The 24691-nt window shown below is 45.1% G+C and overlaps 1 protein-coding gene across 2 annotated transcripts in view; it reads left to right on the forward strand.

Annotated features, from left to right (window-relative positions):
• LOC122919690 (disintegrin and metalloproteinase domain-containing protein 10-like) overlaps window positions 1-24691 on the forward strand; it is a 293071-nt gene that overhangs the window by 234021 nt on the left and 34359 nt on the right. For both annotated transcript variants that reach the window (XM_044268875.1, XM_044268879.1), the window contains 3 exons: window positions 1045-1228; window positions 6631-6730; window positions 22667-22884. In XM_044268875.1, the coding sequence (XP_044124810.1) occupies window positions 1045-1228; window positions 6631-6730; window positions 22667-22884 (502 nt within the window). The remainder of the gene's footprint in view (window positions 1-1044; window positions 1229-6630; window positions 6731-22666; window positions 22885-24691) is intronic.

The following is a 24691-nucleotide window of genomic DNA, read 5'->3' on the forward strand; positions in this document are numbered from 1 at the left end:
GACAGGAAGGGAAGGAGACACTGGGATAACATTGATGACCACAAGGGTGGCCCTCACTGGACGCTGGACCATCCTGGACTGGAGCAGAGCTCCAGCACCAACAACAGCTGAAGCACCACTGACTCCAGCCAGGAAACCACAGGAGATAAGCCAAGTGACCACACCCAGTCAGGGAGTTAACCCTTACAGCACCAGACAGAGGGAGGCTACAACTAAAAGGGGAAGTGCACACACCAGTATAATAAGCTACACGTTGCCGCAGGCAACAACATGCAAGGCAACCATGTCATGGCACACACCACAAAGGCTGCGACACTGCCCCCGCACAGGCAACAGCAAGCGTGGCATAAGTGTCACAGTGCACACCAAAGACCGTGACAATAACCAATACTAGCGTCATGATCTTACAGACTTGTTATGGTACCCCAGGCTGTTCTTTTTATTTCCACCAAGAATGTCCATCTCACTTGTCAGAGCTGCTGATCTTTCAGTACACAATCCTTTTATTGCACAGGCCAACAAATAAGAATCATTGCTCTATAGTCGGCTTCATCTCAGTTGCACTGTGATTGGATATATTAGGTGGATGTTCAGAGAGGGATTCATAAAACCAAGGGGAACCATAGTAAGTAGGTAACTGCAATATCTAGACACTTAAACATTTTGTTAAATTGGATCCAATAAAAATGTTATCTGTACAAAATTAGAAGTAGTTCCTGTATCTTTCTTCATTGCTATTCTCATAGCCTGGCTATGAGCTGTGCACTGCGATTGGCCAGAACTGCAGCAAGGGACACGCCTCCTACAAAAAAATCAGTCCAATACAACAGACGGAGCTGAGACACCGGAGCATATACCGGGCGAACGGAGCGGCGCCCAGGCATACTAGTAAGTGCAGGGGGACCCCTGGGCGCCGCTCTGCCCACAGGTATAGTTAGTTTTTAGTTTGTATATTAGTGAAAGGTCCTCTTTAAGGTAATCACCTATTACATGATCAGTGGATTTTTATATCATGCCACTTTTTTTTTTTTTTAACCATTTTAGTCCCAGTCAAGGACAGTGCTGTAATAACTCTTGCTTATATAAGCCGAAAGGAGGACTTTGTCGAGAGGAAGCTGAATGTACATTTAAAAGTTTCTGCTTGGGGGAAAGTTCCATATGTCCAACTTCCACTCCAAAAAGCAACTACACCTTGTGCAATGCAGGAACAAGGATCTGTCTGAATGGGGTAAGTCACAACTAGCCTTTATTTTTAATGATACATGCTCAAATTGCTCAAATAAGCAGTTGGATATCACAATAGGATAGGCAGCAAAGTGTTATTATGATGATGAAACTGTAGGATACTAACAAGATAATGTAATATCACCCTTTCATAAATCCATTGGAGAACCACATTTCAGAAATACATATGTAGTAGCTGCTATACAAATATACTGCACACTACAATAGTAGCGTAGTGTGCTGAATGTCTGTACGCTAATACAAAGTGAATAGATGGTGTGCTGTAGGGCAGCACTGCCGTTTTTTTTAACAGATCCTAGTTGCATTCAGTTTTGGACTTCAGATACAAAGAAGTGACACATAATTTATTTATTCCAAGAGCTCTACAGGGCTAACAGTAGCAGGCGTGCCTGGACCCATAGGCCCAAGCCTCGCCTGTCAGTACACACAACTAGTAATGATTACTGTGTATGTACTGACAGGTGAGGGGCAGGCCATAATGGGTGACAGACACATCAGCTGTTCTCAGGCCTGAGTCTGGCTGCTGTGTCTGTCATTCATGATGGTCTGGGCCTGGTTCCCCAGCAGCAGGAGTGATGCAGTGTTATCATCGAGCCTCCAGGCCTGAGTGGCAGAGAACACTGCTAGTCAGCTCAGCAGGCGCAATGATGTTACTGCATCACCCTGCTGCTGGGGAGAACATGATGCGATTTGTTTATCAGGAAAACAAGGCTAGGTCAGTATTACTTGTATTTATTTTATTTTATTTACACTACAGGGGCATTAAGGGGACAGCACTACTATAAGGGGCCACTAAGGAGCCTGCACTACTGTAAGGGAGACACTAAGGGCATAAGTAATATGTGGGGGCTCTAAGGGGGAATTCTGCTGTTTTTGGGCTCTAATGTGGTATCACTGCTGTAAAGGGGTCACTAACCCTGGGTTCACACCTGAGCGTTTCTGAGACGCTTGTTTTACGCGCGTATTTGTCGCACGTTTTTATGCGCATTTTTTGCAATAGTAAACGCGCGTTTGAGTGATTGACTGCAGTGTTGTCCAATGAGTCTATGGGCCAAAACGCGCGACAAACGCCCAAAAAAAAGCTCAAGAACTTGTTTATGCGTCGGGCGTTTTACAGCGCGTTCAAACGCGCTGTAAAACGCTCAAGTGTGAACCAGGGCCATAGGGAAGCATTGGTTTTCACGTGTCGAGTGTTTTACAGCGCGTTTGAACGCGCTGTAAAACGCTCAGGTTTGAACTTAGGGTTAGAGAGCATTCTATTGTGTGAAGACACTAGGGGGCATTCTACTGTGAAGGGGGGACTATGGGGGCATCATTAGTATGAAGGGGTACTAAGGGAGCATTCAACTGTGAAGGGGGCACTAAGAGGGAATATCTACTATGTGGGGCACTGACGAGGCATATGGGCCTGAATGGCATATTGAAAAGTAAACTCTCGATTCCTTCTCCTGTCCATTGCCGGTGTTTTTTTTATAATTTTTTTCACATGACCAAAAGTTGGGAAATTGTATAGCGATCATTGACTATCTTGACTAGTTGCAGGAGTTGGGGTTGCAGGGAATTTGATAGTGTATGAACAGGGTAAAGCTGTATGAATACAGTCTTGCCCAAACAGTGGGAAAAAAAGCAGCCTGGCTGCGGATATGGGGTAATTGGAATTGACTACATTAGGTGCGATGACGGTAGCTCCGCAGAAAAAAGGGGGTTGGAGGGATGGGTGGGAGGGTATAAAACAAGAGGGAGATGTAATATAAGATGAGAATATGCTGTAATGTACTGTTTTTGATATTGAATTGGAATATTGTAGATTTCTATTCTTTTTTGGAAATAAAAATTTATAAAAAAAAAGAAACGTAAACTCTCGATTCCTTCTCCTGTCCATTGCCAGTGTTTTTTTAATTTATTTTTTCACATGACCTAAAGATTGGGAAATTGTATAGCGATCATTGACAATCTTGACTAGATGCAGGAGGTGGGGTTGCAGGGAATTTGATCGTGGGCAAGGTGGCTTGTTTAAAAATTTGCATAAGCTAGTAAAAACAAACAGGCAAGGTGGTGTAGAATATAGATCCATTCAGGGTCAGATGTGTCTAGACTGCAGAGAGACATATTGGACATTCAAGCAGAGGCATCTATGGTGAATGTACCATTGTGCTCCTTGCTGTTTCTTGGGCTTGGGTAGCGCTACGCCTTTAAACAAATATCCAACCCCTTCACCAGAAATACTTTGAAGCTGTGGCACACCCACCTGCGATCCACTTTATTGACCAATATTGACCAACTCTTTGTCCCCATTATTGAGGATACAAGATGTGCTTTTGAATTCCTCTTCACTGTTTCGATTGCCTCATGTAAATCTATTACACTGCCTTTGGCAGGTCTTCTGGATGGAAAATTCTCTCTCCCTGAAAGACAGGAATCACACCCGTAACTGAAGCCCCTCACTACCCTACAATTACTACACATCTTACATTATGCTAAAAAGATAGATATTACTAATCAGTCCCCCCCCCCCCCCACACACACACAAGCACACTACTTTTGAAAACAATTGCTCTCACCTATAGAAAACCTAGAAAAAAGATATCCACTATTTACGCAAGTTTAGTAACAAGTATTAGACCTAAAACCCTGACCTTTCTTAAAAACTGGGAAACTGATCTCCATACCACATTCACAGAAGAAGAAAAAAATAGCCTACTTAGCTCTACCCCAGTGATCTCAAAATGTGACTACAAGGCTACAAGACAGACAATTTTTATAAAGTCATGACAAGATGGTACTACGGGTTCTTTTTCTAAACCCTGATCCTCTCTGCTAGAGATGTAACTCCTAATTAGGAACATTCATACACATCTGGTGGGAATGTCCTTCTAGAAATGACTTTTGAAGAGAGATATGTAAAACAATCTCAAGGATATGTGGACTAGTGATGGACGAACATCTGCCGGAACGGTTCGCGAACGTGATCAAATGTTCGCGAACCACAAGTTCGCAGCGGGTCCCATACATTTTAATAACAGGTGAACCTGAAAAACCTTCAGCTCATATTTGCAGCTAAGAAATAATTACTAGAAGTGCACAAATAGTCCCACAACATGGACAGTGACATACCAGATGTATTATTCGAATTTGCGATCTCCATTCATTTTTTTTTTCCAATGCAAAATATCGGCAATATAATTTTTGCATACGCGCATGCGCAAATGCACTATGCAGTACCCAAATGCACTATAAAGAAAGTATATTGATATATAACACTTCAATCCGTTGTTTGGGGGGATGACTGGTATATCACACCAGTAGAAATTATTTGTTCCAATAACCCTTGTCCCTCTATATAGCTGCGGTATCGCAGCAGAACCGCACACAACTGCCACACAATACAAATGCACTATAATATACTTTCTAACATAGAAAGTATTTTATAACATTGTACAAGGAAGGCAATCCATTAGAATATGCATTCACACATCTGGGGCACCTGAGGGGTTAATTGTGCGGATCACAGCCCCCTGTAAGAGATCGGGTGCTGCCAGGCATCAGGGGGCAGTCATGTACACAGTTCTCAGTATATTCTAACTTGAAGAGTCCCCATCACCATGGGAACGCCTCTGTGTTAGAATATACTGTCGGATCTGAGTTTTCACGAAGTGAAAAATCAGATCTGAAAAAAACAGTTATGCAGACGGATCCGTTCTGAACAGATACCATCATTTGCATTATAGGAGCGGATCCGTCTGTGCAGACACCAGACGGATCCGCTCCGAACGCAAGTGTAAAAGTGGCCTTATAAGGTAGGGGGTATGTCCATGTGCTGAAATGCCTCAATTGTCTCTCCTGTACCATCTGATGGATGTGTCATGTGTCAACGTTCTTCACAATGTAAAAGAATATGGCGGGCACAGATTTCTCCATATGTTCGCATGTTCGGCGAATCGCGAACACGCAGAGTTTGCCGGGAAACGACCGCCGGACGAACCGCAAGGCCATCTCTAATGTGGAGTAAACGTTCCACACTCTCCTCAACTGTGTCTTTTGAACCTAATGAGCCACAGGGTGGGTACAACACATACAAAAAACCTGACAACACTTCTACTGACATCAGCTAGAATCTTAATAGCCACATATTAGAAAAACATGACCCATCATCAATGGCCTGTTGGATCCAGAAATTCAACAGCATCTATTGCATGGAACAAATTGCTGCTTGGGAGACGGGAACGACCCAGAGGTTTTACAAGATATGGAAACCGTTGGAACAGTATAGGAGCTTCCCCTTCATTGACCTTCTAGGACCTTTATGTTTCACAACCAATATTATATTTAAAACTGATGTAACTTAGAAAGTATTGTACCGAACATAACCTTTTGTATTGCAAGACCTTTGTACAGCAGACATATGATGTACCTTCTTCAAATTAATTATTGTACTGTCCTAAGTGCTACTTCAGCTTTAATAAAATACTATTAAACATAAAAATCTGCTTAAGGTATGTCCCTGCAATGAGTGGAGAAAAGGTTACCGTATTTAGACATCAATTTAGGAAAGAATTCTTCACAATTAGAGTAGCCAAACTATGCTCTGTCCAAAGAAGTAGTAATGGCAAATAAAAAAAATTCTATTTGCCGCAAAGTTGAATTTCCTCATGCTTCGTGGTAGTGAATCGATTTTCCCTGAAATGGTGTAAAAATAAAAAAAAAACATACATACCTCATACATCTGGCCGGCCGCCACCATCTTGACTGAAGATCTTTCACAAAATCCCATGTGCAGTGACGCATGACGTCACCACGCTGGCCGATGTGATAACGTCATCATGGGGCGCGCAAGATTTCGCATCACATCTTCAATCAAGATGGCAGCGACGAGCCCTTCGTGAGTAAATGGATGAGGTGTGATTTATTTATTTATTTATAATTTTACATTGTGTTATAACTGTCAGGTGCCACGATCAGCTATGAATGCGGCATCTGAGGGGTAGAATAATGGGGAGCGGCACAATCGCCAGCTCCTGTAGCTGCACCACCTACTTACAAAGAAATGCGCTTTGAAGCTAATTTTTTTGTATAAATTTGGTGAAGCAGCCAAATCGAATTTTTGAATACTTTGCTCATCTCTAACTATATCTGTACCTTTGATGAGAATTCTGACTGAAGTCATTGAGTAGAAACTTCAAGTGTATACTTCTAAAGAATTAAAACCTGCCCTGGTTATGTTTTTACATGTACCTTGTTATCCATGGAAAGATAATCTCAGGTGGCCACTCTGACTACTGCCTATGCAGTTCAGGGACCTATTCTGATTAGGTCTCAGTTTACTTGATGCTTGTGAGTATGGACATAGGAGAGTCAAAACATTAATTTATCTTTTTTTTTTTTCAGATGTGTCGCCAATCAATTTGCGCAAAATATGGCTTAGAGCAATGTGATTGTGATACTCAATCCTTGTATAATAAATGCCAGCTCTGCTGTCAAAAACCAGGTACAGAAAAAAAAATATTACTAGAAAAGATCTGCTAAGGCTATGAAAATACAAATATTAAGATATGTTTTCATTGTAAATATGTGGAATCTGCAAAATTGGGGTTTTACTTAGGCTACTTTCACACTTGCAGAACGGACCTCTGGCAGCCTGCCGGATCTGTCCTGCCGCTAGTGACCGTGCACCTCTGGACTGCCGCTCTATCCCCATTGACTATAATAGGGGCGGGGGAGGAGTTCCTTCGAGGCACGGCAGCGCACGGCGAGAGGCTGCCGGAATAAGGCTAGGTCTACACTACGACAGCTGTGAGCTGCCGTCCCTCGCCGGAACTCCGCCCCCGACCCCATTATAGTCAATGGGAACAGAGTGGCAGTCCGGAGGCACACGGTCACTAGCGGCAGGACGGATCCGGCAGGCTGTGCACCCGACGGAACAGCCTGCCGGAGGTCCGTGCCACTAGTGTGAAAGTAGCCTTAATCGATCAAAGCAATAAGTAATCTAATACATTGAAACCTCCCCAAAAGACAATTCATTTGATACTACAACCGCCACCAGACTGATATTTTTGCTGTGATTCATTTTCAGCTCTTTTAAAGCTGTCCCCCTATAAACAGACGACTCTCATACTAACCGAAGACCACTCTTCGACCAAATCCTTTGGATAGACCACACATTTGATTTACTTGTATTGTGCATTGTCCAGCCATGTATCAGTGCTGTGCCCTATTTTACTGTACTGAAGTGAGCAGAAGCATACGACTTGCAAGGACATCAGGCGACAGTAGCTGCGCCTGCCAGCATTGCGCCACTTCATAGTGGGAGAGCAGAGGCTGTCAGAGAAGGGGGGTGCAATAAACAGCCTGCACAATTGCTGTATAAAGGAGCCTGCAGACTGTTACTCAGGTCAGAAAGGTAGTAGTGAGTGGGAGAAATGGAAATCACAGCTGTGCTGAGGACCAGGAATGAGAGGGTGCCATGCTGGGAACCAAGAATTAGAGGGGTGCTATGCCAAGGACCATGAATTATGGGGAATTTTTAAATGGGAAGGGGAATAGTCACTATGGGTACTGAGAAAGATAGGGATCACATATGGTTATGTGTGTGGACTGGGATGACTTGTGAACAGTACCACGGCTGTTTAATTAGTCCTAGACTGGGCTTGGTTATGTGTGATTTGCTGACATGATGCCAAGCATAAAATGTGTGATTTTGGGCTTTATCATTATTTGTGTCATTGTGTGTCGTTGTGAGCTGTACATGTATGTTGACTCTATTCAACATTCTGTATACTGTTTTCAATGAGATGACCACCCCCATAAAATACAAATTAGGATGGTCAGCTCAATTGTTTCATTGTAGTATAAGTATTTTTACGTGGACCCATATTTACAATTACTTCAAAAAATAATAAAGATTTTAGACCTTTGTATTTCAGAATAGAAAACTGAATAATATGACATCTCAGACTTTTATGGCCACTTTCACACACTCGGTGTTTGATTAGTGTTTGGTCAGTGTTTTCCATCAGTGATTGTGAGCCAAAACCAGGAATGCAACCTACAATGAAATTGTCACAAATCAGTGAGTGTGGACCCACTGTGCCAACTAACTGGTTTGGCTCTGGGCTAAGCTCCAAGGGCATTTTTCTGGCGCTCCTCTGATATTCACCCTTTAACTCCTGTACAGGGATCTGTTTTTTGCTGCAGGGGAGCAACCAAGCTGCTACCTCTTGGGATAGTCCCAGTATAGCTAGCAGCTGATTCACTGGGGTCAGGAATTCTGGTGCAAGCACCAGAAGCTCTAGGCACAGAAAATGCACCAAAATTCACCAAAACCACAGGTACAGTCTGAACATTCACTTTTACTGATTATGTGCTTTTTGGCTGAACTGGTTTCCGTTATGCAGGACAGAAACAAAGTGCGGTCGCCAGGACTTTTTTTTTTTTCGATTTGCAGATGCATGCACTGGCCCTTTAAGAGGCCACCAATGAGTGAGAGACTGGAGCAATGGAGACAGCAGCTCACAGTGCATGCCGGGCATCATGGTAAGGAGCACGGACTACTGATTTAAGGTATAATAAAAGGTTGTGCCGCTATTCCTTGGCCTACATCTGGTTTTGACGTAGATTAACCTATAGAAATCTCTGATCAACCACTGACTGTGTGAAAGCGGCCTTATGATTGGTGGAGATCTGGGTATTGAGATACTGTCTTAATGTTGAACTAAAAGATCAGAAGTACACAGCTGGTCACTTAGTTTCTTTGGCTCTGATTGGCTTTATTTTGGCTACTTCTAGACTGGAGAGCCAAACATGTGTACAGGCTCATACAAAGTCTATAGACAGTAGGAACCTCCAACATGGCTCCTATTGCTGTTGTGACTCCAGTATATTACATTTCATAGAGATGACAAAAAGTTATTCTATCAGAAAAAAGTTTCAAGTAGGGCTGGGCAAATATGACAAAAATTAAAATTGGGATTAATTGAACATGTAACATCATTTAGATTATTGAAGAATTATTTAGGTGTGGCTTTAGGAGTGGCTTACCACGGGGTGTTGAACAACACCAATGGTTTGATCATATTTTGAGTTCTTTGCTGATTAAAAAAAAATAAGATGAGTTTTTCCTCTATTTGGGATTTTTTTTTTGCATCACAATTTTCTGATAGCCATAACTTTTTTTATTTTCATTCAACAGAGTTGTACAAGGGTTTTTTTTCGGTACCATTTTTGGGGTACATGACATTACTTTCTGATCACTATTGTTCAACTTTTTGGGGGGGGACAAGGTGACTATGATGAATTTCGTGTTTTCATTGTTTTTTCTGTTACAGCATTTAGTGCGCAGGTCCATTTGTTAAAATATATTAATAGTTCACACATTTGAGGATGCGGCAATACCTGATATGTTTGTTTATTATTTAACCCGTTCGCTACCAGCGCCGTACATGTATGGTGCTGGAGCGGTGTGCGAACATGGAGCCCACTTGCGCCCACTTCACACAGCAGAGACCTGCGGCTAATTACCGTGACCGGCAACAATGAGGATCACCATAATTAAATGCTTTAGATGCCGTGATCAAGTGAGATCACGCTGCCTAAATTCACAAAAACCCGGCAGCGCTTCCTACCGATGCCCCGTGTGGCCAATTCGCGCATCAGTAGTTGGGATGAACACTCTCAGCCATGCTGATAAAGCTGAAAGTGTTCATGCTGCAATTCTTATTTTGGCCACCAGATGGCCAGAATAAGAAATGAGCAAAGTTGACTGTAAATGGCAAATATAAAATCCCTGATAAACCAAAATAAAAAATTTAAAAATATAATAAATAAACTCATATATGAGGCACAAAGTGATCACAAAAAATAAAAAAATATAAAAAATATATAAAAGTTTAAATCATCCCCCTTTCCGTATAATTAAAAAATAAATACCTAAATAACAATATATATATATAAACATCATGGGTATCAGCGCAACTGAAAACACCCATACTATTAAAATAGAAAAAAAAAATCCAATACAGAGAATGGCCTAACTGAAAAAGGGATAGAAATGGCCAATTTGCCCTTTTTTTATTGCTTCTCTTACAGAAAAAAATGTAATAAAATGTGATCAAAAGGTCACACACACTCCAAAATGGTATCAATTAAAAGTACAGATTGTTCCACAAAAATTGAGCCCCTAAACAGCTCAGTAGACGCAAGTATAAAAAAGTTATGGGCCTCAGAATATGGTGATGTAAAAAAAATATTCTCAAAGTTTACATTTATTTTCACACTATTTAGGCCTCATGCACACGACCGTTGTGTGCATCCGTCGCCGTTGTGCCGTTTTCCGTTTTTTTTTCACGGACCCTTTGACTTTCAATGGGTCCGTGGAAAAATCGGAAAATGCACCGTTTGACAGCCGCATCCCTGATCCGTGTTTCCTGGCCATGAAAAAAATAAGACCTGTCCTATTTTTTTCACGGCCAACGGTTCACGGACCCATTCAAGTCAATGGGTCCGTGAAAAATCACGGATGCACACAAGATTGTCATCCGTGTCCGTGATCCGTGTCCGTTTTTTCCTATCATTTCAATGGCAAACTTGACTTAGATTTTTTTTTATTTTTCATGTCCGTGGATCCTCCAAAAAACAAGGAAGACCCACGGACGAAAAAACGGTCATGGATCACGGACCTACGGACCCCGTTTTTGCGGACCTTAAAAAAAAACGGTCGTGTGCATGAGGCCTTAGACATACAAAAAAACTACACATATGGGGTATCATTGTAATCGTACTGACCAAGCAAATGAATAACATGGGTCAGTTTTTCCGTAAACAAAACGCAGTGGGAACAAAACCCGTAAAGGTGGAGGGATTGCGTTTTTTTTCCAATTCCACCCCATTTGGAATTTTTTTCCTGCTTCCCACTACATTTTATGCCATAATTAATGGTTGCATTAGAAAGTACAACTTGTTCCACAAAAAATAAGCCCTCATACAGCTATGTGACTGGAAATAAATGGGGAAGAAAAATGAAAACGAAAAAACGAAAAAACGGAAAAAAAAAACTCCGGTAGCCAAGGGGTTAAAATATTTTTTATATGTAAAATGGGAAAGGGCTGATATTTACACTTTTGATAATTCTTTGCCTGGCCGTGCCCGTATTGCGGCCCGCAAACAACGGATCCGCAATATACGGGCACTGGCCGTGTACACACTGCATCATGAATGTGGACCCATTCACTTGAATGGATCCGCAATCCGGAATTGCTTCCATGGGGTTTCTCTCTGTGCCTCTGCATCGCAGACGGATTACTAACCCTTTCAAGTTGAATGGGTCTGGATCCATCTGCGACAGCCACATGGATGTTGCTTGTGCATTGGGGACCGCAAATTGCAATGGCTGTGTGCATGAGGCCTAATAGAGATTTATTCAATTGAATAGGATTTTGACACATTCCCTGCCAAGCTGTACCTTGAGGTTACCAGATGCCGTGATTGCTGTTGAATGTAGCATCTGAGGGGTTAAATGATGGGATTCTGTGTCATCGCCATTCCTCGTCATTGTGGCCAGGTGCCTGCTGTATTATACAGCGAGCAACTGCCACATATGGAGCGGGCTCAGCGCAGCAGCCCACTCCATACAACCCCCTGAGCATAATGCCATACATGTACGGCATTATGCATTAAAGAGTTAATGGGAGACACATGGTGTTATTAATGTTAAACCTCCATACGCCTCAAATTAATAGTTGGTGACACCATCATTAACCCCATGTACCCATTATTTGAGGACATGATGGGGTCACTTGCTATTAATATGAGGCACATGGAGGTACTAATGTAATAAAGCCATGTGCCTCACATTAAGGCCGAATGCACACGGCCGTGTACCGCTGCCGAGAGCGGTCCGTGGTATGCCGGGCTGGATTCCTGTTCAGAGCAGGAGTGCACGGCGTCATTGGTTGCTATGACGCCGTGCGCTTCATGCTGCCGCTGCACTACAGTAATACCCTATGAGTGTATTACTGTAGTGCAGCGGCAGCATGAAGCGCACGGCGTCATAGCAAACAATGATGCCATGCGCTCCTGCTCTGAACAGCAATCCAGCCCGGCATACCACGGACCGCTCTCGGCCGCGGAACACGGCCGTGTGCATTCGGATGAGGCGAGTAATTTTTTTAGTATTTTTTAACCCTCAAGGGACATTTTTCTTAGCATTCTGTATTAAAGAATGCTATTATTTTCCATTATAACCATGTTATAATGGAAAATAATAAAGTTAATGGACCTCGTGTGAAAGGGGCCTAAAACTGCAGGGAACCTCCTGCATGAAGATCTTCCTGGATGCTGATAAGTTAAAGTAGCACTCCCACAAACCTTTTTATTCTGTGACCTGTTAGAAAGGTACAAGATGTAAACAGTAATCTTCTCATCAGTGACTGTATTTGGGAGTTCTAACCTCCCTTCTTATCCTTACCTGCGTCATGTGACCAATATCTGATTTCCAACTGAAACAGGACGAGAAGTCAGTTAATTCTCTATTCATTCTTATGAAACTGAGGTTCCCATGGAAATGCATAGAGAAACTGACTTCCTGTCCACACTTGGGCCTCATGCACACGAACATATATTCTTTCCATGTCCATTCCGTTTTTTTGGGGGGGGTCCGCAAAAAAAACTGAAGGTACTCCGTGTGCATTCCGTTCCCGTATGTCCGTATTTCCGTTCTGCAAAAAAATAGAACATGTCCTATTATTGTCCGCATTACGGACAAGGATAGTACTGTTCTATTAGGGTTAGTTGTTCCGTTCCCCGAAATACAGAATGCACTTGGATGTCATCCGTATTTTTAGCGGTTCCGATTTTTGCGGACGCAAAATACATATGGTCGTGTGCATGAGGCCTTAGGGTGTTGGGTTGTTTGGAAAGGCAAAGTGCTTGTCACAGCTGAGGATCAGAAACGAACTTATAACTCAAATACAGTCACTGGTTAGAAAATTACCTTCACTACAGTTTACATCATGTACCTTTCTAAGGGCTCATGCACACAACCGTATGGCTTTTTCAGTGTTTTGCAGTCCGTTTTTTACCGATCCGTTGTTCCATTTTTTGTTTCCATTGTGTTTTCGTTTCCTTTCCGTTTTTATGTATGCCATATACAGTATACAGTAATTACATAGTAAAAATTGGGCTGGGCATAACATTTTCAATAGATCGTTCCGCAAAAACGGAACAGATACGGAAGACATACGGATGCATTTCCGTATGTGTTCTGTTTTTTTTGCGGACCCATTGACTTGAATGGAGCCAAGCACCGTGGTTTGCGGACAAGAATAGGACATGTTCTATCTTTTCACGGTACTGTAATACGAAAAAATACTGAAATGGAATGCACATGGAGACACTTCAGTTTTTTTTGCTGAACCATTGAAATGAGTGGCTCAGTATATGTACCGCATACTGAACTAAAAAAACGGCCAGTATACTGAACGCAAAATACTGTCGTGTGAATGAGCCCTAAGGCTGAGTTCACAATTCAGTTTGATCAGTTATTTCCATCAGTTATTGTGAGCCAAAACTAGATGCAGGTCAGAAACAGAACAGGGGAATATCTTTCCATTATACCTTATCTTCGACTAGGCTTCACTACTGTTTTGGCTCACAATAACTCATGGAAATAACTGATCAAATAACTGAAGTGTGAACTCAGCCTAAGGCCGAATGCACACGGCCATTTTTTCACAGCCGTGAGCGGTCAGTGGAACCGCGGCCTGGATTCCTGCTGAGAGCAGGAGCGCACTGCGTCATTGGTTGCTCTCAGCAGGAATCCAGGCCTCGGTTCCACGGACCGCTCACGGCCGTGAAAAGGGGCTGTGTGCAATCGGCCTAACAGTTCAGAGAATACATTTTTTTACGTAAGTTCTTCTTTAAAGGGATGGTATTGGTCACATGGCAATGACATCATCAAAGGTAATTTCCCTTATCGGCATTAAACACTGCGAGGACGCAGTGAGTTTCCCCTCTCCCCTGCCCTTCTAGTAGTCCCCCCCCTCTTTGACTTCCCCATCGGGCCACTGAGTTTTTTAAGGATGACAGTGGCCGGCCTGTGTCACGGTGAGGACGGAGGGACGCTCTCCCTCTTTCTCCACCGTGCGACCGCGCCCCTTAGAGGTAACACTGCTGTCCGGCCTCCATATGACATCACAAAAAACAAACCGAAAAAAAAAACTGGCATAGGCAAAGTGCCGTCTGTTAATCAGGCTGATAGTAGTTTTGTTTTTGTTTTTTTCCCGTCCCAGCCCTAAATACATTGTGTCATGTACGGGAACTGCCCTGTCATGTGACCCAGGTGTAACTGCTAAGGGTTGATCTATGTTACCATTTAATCTCTCATGCCCCTTCATACAGGCCTCAGATTGAACCTAGATCACACCCGACCTTTCAAACACCCCAACACGTTGCCACAATCTATGACATTTAAATTAGTACACCAATTAATTAGGGGCTAATAGAAAACCCCACATCGCCCCACTTGCAAGCAGGATCACAGTAGCACAGATCACACTTATAGCAAATACACAGTAACGCAAAACCGCACTGATACACTTGGAGGTTACTGGGCTCATTCAGGCACAAGGCAAAACCATTAAAGATGTGCTGGGTACAGTACCCAATAAGAAACATACATAAACATGCACAAAACAGTTATAAAAATAACAGGATAAAACATAAAAGGTTCTTACAATATAACTAGGGATGAGCGAACCCGAACTGTATAGTTCGGGTTCGTACCGAATTTTGGGGTGTCCGTGACACGGACCCAAACCCGAACATTTTCGTAAAAGTCCCGGTTCGGGTTCGGTGTTCGTCGCTTTCTTGGCGCTTTTTGAAAGGCTGCAAAGCAGCCAATCAACAAGCGTCATACTACTTGCCCCAAGAGGCCGTCACAGCCATGCCTACTATTGGCATGGCTGTGATTGGCCAGTGCAGCATGTGACCCAGCCTCTATTTAAGCTTGAGTCACGTAGCGCTGCACGTCACTCTGCTCTGAACAGTGTAGGGAGAGGTTGCAGCTGCGACTGTTAGGGCGAGATTAGGCAGTGATTAACTCCTCAAAAACACTTAATTCAGTGATCGATCTACAGCTGTGGATCATTGAACTGCTGCTATTCAATTGCTCACTGTTTTTAGGCTGCCCAGTTTTTCATTCACTTTTTTTCTGGGGTGATCGGCGGCCATTTTGTGTCTTGTGGTGCGCCAGCACAAGCTGCCACCAAGTACATTTAACCCTCAATAGTGTGGTTATTTTTTGGCTATATCCTACATCAGGGTGAAGCTGTCACCAAGTGCATCTAACCATCAATAGTGTGGTTATTTTTTGGCTATATCCTACATCAGGGGCAAGCTGTCACCAAGTGCATTTAACCCTCAATAGTGTGGTTATTTTTTGGCTATATCCTACATCAGGGTGAAGCTGTCACCAAGTGCATTTGACCATCAATAGTGTGGATGTTTTTTGGCTATATCCTACATCAGGGTGAAGCTGTCACACCAAGTGCATTTAACCATCAATAGTGTGGTTATTTTTTGGCCATATACTACATCAGGGGCAAGCTGAGCCTGTCACTAAGTGCATTTAACCATCAATAGTGTGGTTATTTTTTGGCCATATCCCAGTCTAATTCTGTCTGTAAACGTATACCTGTCACCCAGCGCCTAAATAATAGGCCTCAAATTTATAGTCAGCTAAATCTGTGGTTATTGCTGTGGCTGGTCAAGTTATTTAGTGTCCGTCAAAGCACAGTTTTTGTTCTGGGTTGAAATACAATTCCCAATTTAGCAATTTCTTAATTTTGTGGTTTCTGCTGTATCAGACCTACTTTAAATCTATCCCTAAAAGGGTATATAAGATTCAAGGTGCACATAGGGTCATTCTCAATAACTTCACACACACGCTACTGTGCATTTCCAAGTCTAATTCTGTCTGTAAACGTATACCTTTCACCCAGCGCCTAAATACTAGGCCTCAAATTTATATTCAGCTAAATCTGTTGTTATTGCTGTGCCTTTATTAGTGTAATACGGTACCTAAATAGATAGCCAGATAGTGTTAGGTGTCTGTAAAAAAAAGGCCTGAATTTGAATTCAATACATTGGGCCAAATAATATTTTTCTTATTGTGGTGAACGGTAACAATGAGGAAAACATCTAGTAAGGGACGCGGACATGGTCGTGGTGGTGTTAGTGGACCCTCTGGTGCTGGGAGAGGACGTGGCCGTTCTGCCACAGCCACACATCCTAGTGTACCAACAGCGATATTTGGTGGGGCCCAATGCCGTTCTAAGGGTGGTAAGGCCTGAGCAGGTACAGGCATTAGTCAATTGGGTGGCCGACAGTGGATCCAGCACGTTCACATTATCTCCCACCCAGTCTTCTGCAGAAAGCGCACAGATGGCGCCTGAAAACCAAGCCCATCAGTCTGTCACATCACCCCCATGCATACGAGGGAAACTGTCTGAGCCTCAAGTTATGCAGCAGTCTCTTATGCTGTTTGAAGACTCCGCTGGCAGGGTTTCCCAAGGGCATCCACCTAGCCCTTCCCCAGCGGTGGAAGACATAGAATGCACTGACGCACAACCACTTATGTTTCCTGATGATGAGGACATGGGAATACCACCTCAGCACGTCTCTGATGATGACGAAACACAGGTGCCAACTGCTGCTTCTTTCTGCAGTGTGCAGACTGAACAGGAGGTCAGGGATCAAGACTGGGTGGAAGACGATGCAGGGGACGATGAGGTCCTAGACCCCACATGGAATGAAGGTCGTGCCACTGACTTTCACAGTTCGGAGGAAGAGGCAGTGGTGAGACCGAGCCAACAGCGTAGCAAAAGAGGGAGCAGTGGGCAAAAGCAGAACACCCGCCGCCAAGAGACTCCGCCTGCTACTGACCGCCGCCATCTGGGACCGAGCACCCCAAAGACAGCTTCAAGGAGTTCCCTGGCATGGCACTTCTTCAAACAATGTGCTGACGACAAGACCCGAGTGGTTTGCACGCTGTGCCATCAGAGCCTGAAGCGAGGCATTAACGTTCTGAACCTTAGCACAACCTGCATGACCAGGCACCTGCATGCAAAGCATGAACTGCAGTGGAGTAAACACCTTAAAAACAAGGAAGTCACTCAGGCTCCCCCTGCTACCTCTTCTGCTGCTGCCGCCTCGGCCTCTTCTGCTGCTGCCTCGGCCTCTTCCTACGCCTCTGGAGGAACGATGGCACCAGCCGCCCAGCAAACAGGGGATGTATCACCAACACCACCACCTCCGTCACCAAGCATCTCAACCATGTCACACGGCAGCGTTCAGCAATCCATCTCACAAACATTTGAGAGAAAGCGTAAATTCCCACCTAGCCACCCTCGATCCCTGGCCCTGAATGCCAGCATTTCTAAATTACTGGCCTATGAAATGCTGTCATTTAGGCTGGTGGACACAGACAGCTTCAAACAGCTCATGTCGCTTGCTGTCCCACAGTATGTTGTTCCCAGCCGGCACTACTTCTCCAAGAGAGCCGTGCCCTCCCTGCACAACCAAGTATCCGATAAAATCAAGTCTGCACTGCGCAACGCCATCTGTGGCAAGGTCCACCTGACCACAGATACGTGGACCAGTAAGCACGGCCAGGGACGCTATATCTCCCTAACTGCACACTGGGTAAATGTAGTGGCGGCTGGGCCCCAGGCGGAGAGCTGTTTGGCGCACGTCCTTCCGCCGCCAAGGATCGCAGGGCAACATTCTTTGCCTCCTGTTGCCACCTCCTCCTACTCAGCTTCCTCCTCCTCTTCTTCCACCTGCTCATCCAGTCAGCCACACACCTTCACCACCAACTTCAGCACAGCCCGGGGTAAACGTCAGCAGGCCATTCTGAAACTCATATGTTTGGGGGACAGGCCCCACACCGCACAGGAGTTGTGGCGGGGTATATAACAACAGACCGACTAGTGGTTGCTGCCGGTGAGCCTCAAGCCCGGCCTGGTGGTGTGCGATAATGGGCGAAATCTCGTTGCAGCTCTGGGACTAGCCGGTTTGATGCACATCCCTTGCCTGGCGCATGTGCTGAATTTGGTGGTGCAGAAGTTCATTCACAACTACCCCGACATGTCAGAGCTGCTGCATAAAGTGCAGGGCGTCTGTTCGCGCTTCCGGCATTCACATCCTGCCGCTGCTCGCCTGTCTGCGCTACAGCGTAACTTCGGCCTTCCCGCTCACCGCCTCATATGCAACGTACCCACCAGGTAGAACTCCACCTTGCACATGCTGGACAGACTGTGCGAGCAGCAGCAGGCCATAGTGGAGTTTCAGCTGCAGCACGCACGGGTCAGTCGCACTGCGGAACAGCACCACTTCACCACCAATGACTGGGCCTCCATGCGAGACCTGTGTACCCTGTTGCGCTGTTTCGAGTACTCCACCAACATGGCCAGTGGCGATGTCGCCGTTATCAGCGTTACAATACCACTTCTATGTCTCCTTGAGAAAACACTTAGGGCGATGATGGAAGAGGAGGTGGCCCAGGAGGAGGAGGAGGAGGAGGAAGAGGGATCATTTTTAGCACTTTCAGGCCAGTCTCTTAGAAGTGACTCAAAAGGAGGTTTTTTGCAACAGCAGAGGCCAGGTACAAATGTGGCCAGCCAGGGGCCACTACTGGAGGACGAGGATGAGGAGGAGGTGGAGGAGGATGAGGATGAAGCATGGTCACAGCGGGGTGGCACCCAACGCAGCTCGGGCCCATCACTGGTGCGTGGCTGGGGGGAAACGCAGGACGATGACGATACGCCTCCCACAGAGGACAGCTTGTCCTTACCTCTGGGCAGCCTGGCACACATGAGCGACTACATGCTGCAGTGCCTGCGCAACGACAGCAGAGTTGCCCACATTTTAACCTGTGCGGACTACTGGGTTGCCACCCTGCTGGATCCACGGTACAAAGACAATGTGCCCACCTTACTTCCTGCACTGGAGCGTGATAGGAAGATGCGGGAGTACAAGCGCACGTTGGTAGACGCGCTACTGAGAGCATTCCCAAATGTCACAGGGGAATAAGTGGAAGCCCAAGGCCAAGGCAGAGGAGGAGCAAGAGGTCGCCAAGGCAGCTGTGTCACGGCTGTAGTGTCCCACTAGGTAAAGGTGGGCACTGCACAGGTTAATGTGTTTCATTGCATTGAATGTCATGTGCATGTTTTTACCTGTATTAGCTGGGTGTCAGGCCTGTCAGGGTGTAGTTTAGCCTCCCGGACGCTAGAGGGAGCTGGAGAGCCCTAGTTAAATATAGGGGGGCCCAGACAGGGGAGAGGTAGTTCATTCCAGGGGACTAGAGGAGTCACTTCGTCCACCTGAAGCTCCTGAGGCTAGGATTAGCTCAGCAGAGACACCCCAGTGGCAGGACAGAACCTCCTGGGAGAAACCCACAGTCCTTCAACAGACAAGTAAGGAAATCCCAGGGAAAGATAAGTAACCCTGATGGGCAGATGCCTTAGAAAATAAAGCAAGAATCTAATACCTGAGGAAGATATATTTTACCAAGGATTTAAGCCACCCTTTAGGCATCCGGGCCTTGGGATAGAAAGCCAGACAGGAGTTCTAGAAAGAACAGTGTACACTATTTCTGAGGAAAGGTACAACCTGCTTCTGAGTGCATTGTGAATTTACCCTCTGCGTATCTTGCATAATTGATACCTGCCATCTTGTGGAGAAAGCCTACTTGTGAAACTGTGATTTAAAGACTGTGTTACCACCTGCTTGTACAAAGTTGGACTGTTCAGTAAAGTAACGTTTGGTTCACTATACTACCTGTGTACCTCCATCATTCCAACTACCAACCGGTGTGCCACCGTCAAAGGCACTGGCGTCACGAACCTTAAAGGGACCTTGCCCCAGGCACTCAAAATACCTGTAACATCCAGGGCACCTCATCCACCATCAGACCTGGTCCCTACATACAGAGTGTGCCCCAGAGGAACCGTGTCTACCTCTCCTTCACTGCCACATGCCTGCCCAGGGTTCTCCAATACAGTGAGCAACCCTCGATTGTCCATAACCGTGACCTCACTTCGCTATACCCTGCAGGTCTGGCGTGTTGCACGGCCAGCTCCTCTGAGGGCAGGGTTAGCATGGCAGAGATGTGGAAAAGTTTTGTCAACACGCCACAGCTAACTGCACCACCACCTGATACGCAACGTGTTAGCAGGAGGCAATATTTCATTAACATGGTGGAACAGTACGTGTGCACACCCCTCCACATACTGACTGATGGTTCGGCCTCATTCAACTTCTGGGTCTCTAAATTGTCCATGAGGCCAGAGCTAGCCTTTTATGCCTTGGAGGTGCTGGCCTGCCCGACGGCCAGCGTTTTGTCTGAACGTGTATTCAGCACGGCAGGGGGCGTCATTACAGACAAACGCAGCCGCCTGTCTACAGCCAATGTGGACAAGCTGACGTTCATAAAAATGAACCAGGCATGTATCCCACAGGACCTGTCCATCCCTTGTGCAGATTAGACATTAACTACCTCCCTTAACCATATATTATTGTACTCCAGGGCACTTCCTCATTCAATCCTATTTTTATTTTCATTTTACCATTATATTGCGGGGCAACCCAAAGTTGAATGAGGGTCTGGGTGCCGGGGCCTAAATATCTGACAATGGACTGTTACAGTGGTGGGTGACGTGAAGCCTGATTCTCTGCTATGACATGAACACTGATTCTCTGCTGACATGAAGCCAAATTCTCTGTTACGGGACCTCTCTCCTCTGTCTGGGTGCCGAGGCCTAAATTTATGACAATGGACTGTTACAGTGGTGGCTGACATGAAGCATGATTCTCTGCTATGACATGCAGACTGATTCTCTGCTGACATAAAGCCAGATTCTCTGTTACGGGACCTCTCTCCTCTGCCTGGGTGCTGGGCCTAAATATATGCCAATGGACTGTTGCACTGGTGGCTGACGTGAAGCCTGATTCTCTGCTATGGGACCTCTCTCCTCTGCCTGGGTGCCGGGGCTTTAATATATGACAATGGACTGTTACAGTGGTTGGTGACGTGAAGCCAGATTCTCTGCTATGGGACCTCTCACATTTGTTTGCAGGGGATTTACCTACATGTTGCTGCTTTTTGCAGCCCTCTAGCCCTTTCCTGGGCTGTTTTACAGCCTTTTTAGTGCCGAAAAGTTTGGGTCCCCATTGACTTCAATGGGGTTCGGGTTTGGGACGAAGTTCGGATCCCGAACCCGAACATTTCCGGGAAGTTTGTCCGAACTTCTCGAACCCGAACTTCCAGGTGTTCGCTCAACTCTAAACATAACGAATTGTGTGATCAGAGTCCGTTCTGGTTCCGGGGACTGGAGCACATGGAACACAACCCAATGTTGATTGGATCCCCAAATTGTGTCAATGAAAGGTTCCTCATCATTCATTTTTATCCCCATTTTGTAAAGGGTGGAGCTGAGAGTGGTCTCCCTTACATTCTTGTCCCAGACAGTCTCCAACTCTCTTACTCAGCTGGCAAACATTAGATATTAATAAAACATGTCTTCCTGTCCACACTAAGGCCCCTTGCAGACGAGCGTGTCCGGATTAGGTCCGGATGCGTCCCGGGGCATTGCGGCAAACCCGCACGAGTAGGAACGCAATTGCAATCAGTTTTGACTGCGATTGCCTTCCGATGTTCAGTTTTTTTAGCACGGGTGCAATGTGTTTTGCACGCGCGTGATAAAAAACTGACTGTGGTACCCAGACCCGAACTCCTTGACAGAAGTTCAGGTTTGGGTTAGTTGTAGTGTAGATTGTTTTATTTCCCCTTATAACATGGTATAAGGGAAAATAATAGCATTCTGAATACAGAATGCATAGTAAAATAGCGCTGGAGGGGTTAAAAAAAATAAAAAAAATTTAACTCACCTTAATCCACTTGTTCGCACAGCCGGCATCTCTTCTGTCTTGTTCTGTGAGGAATAGGACCTTTGATGACATCGCTACGCTCATCACATGGTCCATCACATGATCCATCACTATGGTGATGGATCATGTGATGGACCATTATGTTTTAATAATGCATTTCATCAGGCTGATCCTTCTGATACCGAATATGACTGGTGTAGAATACGCCCAGACTGAATGGCATCATACAGACCATTACAGAGTGGCATGAAAATATATAGGATTACATGACATAGATATAAAAACATACACAGATAAAGGTTATGAGATAGATTGTCCACTTCTCACACACGGTTATTATGTATTTTCTAAAAATGTTGTAACTGTTATAAAAGCTGAGGTTAAGCGTTTTGTATAGCAATGTTACCCAGTAGATATACGGTTATTGCCATAAGGCTCAATATATGACAACATATTCTGGAGTAACATGTTCATTGATTGACAGGTGATGTGTATTCCTGTAGAAGTACAAAGTCTTCAGAACTGGGACACCTCTTTAATATGACTGCAATATCTCTTCCTGCTGGTGCACCATGTGAGCAAAGGCAAGGTTATTGTGATAAATTCCATGTCTGTCGACTTGTTGATGCAGATGGGCCCATTGCCAGACTGAAAAATTCATTCTTGAATTTAATAGAATTTGACCCTGCCGCCTGGATGAAGGTAATTTGATAATTGGATGATAAATGATTATACAATGAGTGTATTATGATATTATTAAGCAAATTTACTCTGTGAAGTAATTTGTTCAGTTGTTACAGATCAACCTTTAAGGGGTTGTGTCACTTCAGCAAATGGCATTTATCATGTAGAGAAAGTTAATACAAGGCACCTAATAATGTTTTGTAATTGTCCATATTGCCTCCTTTGCTGGCTTAAAGGGAATCTGTCACCAACATTTGACCTATACAATTAAAGCTACTATGCTGTTGTGCAGTCAGACTTGGTTTAAAACATACCTTTGGTAGTCCTTTGTTGATTTTCTATGTCCAGAAAACAATGTTTATTTTATATGCAAATTAGGATGCAAAGTGCCCAGCAGGGTTTTCCAAGAGCCCAACTCCGCCTATACAGTGAGCCCAAGCCTGCCCATTCACAAAGCCCAGTACCTCCCCCACGTTCTCCTAACTGCCTGCGATGGCACTGATGCCCTCCCCCCTCTGCTGGTGACTTCGCCTTCCCACTCTCTGCCTTGGCCTGCCCAACACAATGTATAGTATTATAGGCTTTGGCCTCTCTATACTTGCTGTGCATGCGCTATACAGTGGTCTCGCAGTGAAGATACCAGCCACACTGTGCATGCACAGAATGATGGGTAAAAACTTTTTTTTATTTTAGCCTTGGCCACAACATAACAAAATGTGAAAATGCATTGTATATGCATTACTGCATAACAGGGATATCTGAATGTTTTTTATTTTGGAACAGAAAGAGGATTTGTGTAATTTTTTGTTGTAAGATCTTGACATAATTAACCCTTTCATGACCAAGGGTCATTGATGCCCTAGTGTCCAGGTCAAAATTTACAAATCTGACATGCTGTCACGACCTTTGGTCATGGTCGTGACTTCTTGTGACCGCATGCAGTTGCCTGCGGTCTAGGTGTGGTTGCCGCTGGCAACATTGGATATGTGGCAGCAGCGCTGCCTGAGCGGTGTTAGGCAGCTTGCTGCGGTAGGCATGCGGTTGCACCTGGCAACCTCTCCTTTAGGTGTGCCTTTTATTGGTGGGCACAGTGTGTTTGTTGTGTGTGGACACTGTTCCTTTTAGTTGCTGTCTTCCCTTCCCTTCCCTTCTGTGGTGTTGGAAGGGTTAATTCCCTTCCCAGTGTGTCTGTGAGTCACTGGGTGTGTCTGACCGGTGGGTGGGGCCACTTGGCCTATAAAGCCTCAGTTCCTGGCTTGGTTCAGTAGGTTGCCTCCTGTTTCCACCATCTACCAGTGGGGACCATCCTTCTGGTCATAAAACCTCTGTTGGGAATTTCTATGTTTCACGGTGTTATTTAGGTGTGTGTGGGGTTATATGTTAGTGCAGCTTGTGGTCCTGGGTTCCTGTGGGATGTCTGGTGTGTGCTGTGTTCGTTGGTGTCTGAACTGCAGCACCTGCACATGGGATCCAGGGTTTGTTGTCTGTGGCAGCTGAGTGATGTGTTGGTCCCATTTGCCTGTCACTGCCATAAGTCTGTTATTGTATTCCCCTGTGTTGCTTGGCCGTTGAGACTCCTGCTCCCCCATGCCTAGGAGGAGCAGGTCGTCTCACTCTGTCCCCTAGTACAGGGCCGACTTGAGGGCTCGTAGGGACTTTAACCACCTCCGGACCGCCTAACGCACATGTGCGTTCCGGAGGTGGCAGCGCTGCGCACAGTCACGCATATACGCGTCATCTCGCGAGACGCGAGATGACGCGACTATGCGCGCGCGCATGCGCAGTTCGCGCCGGCATTTCGCACAGAAGTATTTCGTCAGCAACC

Source organism: Bufo gargarizans, chromosome 1 (assembly GCF_014858855.1).
Source record: "Bufo gargarizans isolate SCDJY-AF-19 chromosome 1, ASM1485885v1, whole genome shotgun sequence".
Lineage (NCBI taxonomy): Eukaryota > Metazoa > Chordata > Amphibia > Anura > Bufonidae > Bufo > Bufo gargarizans.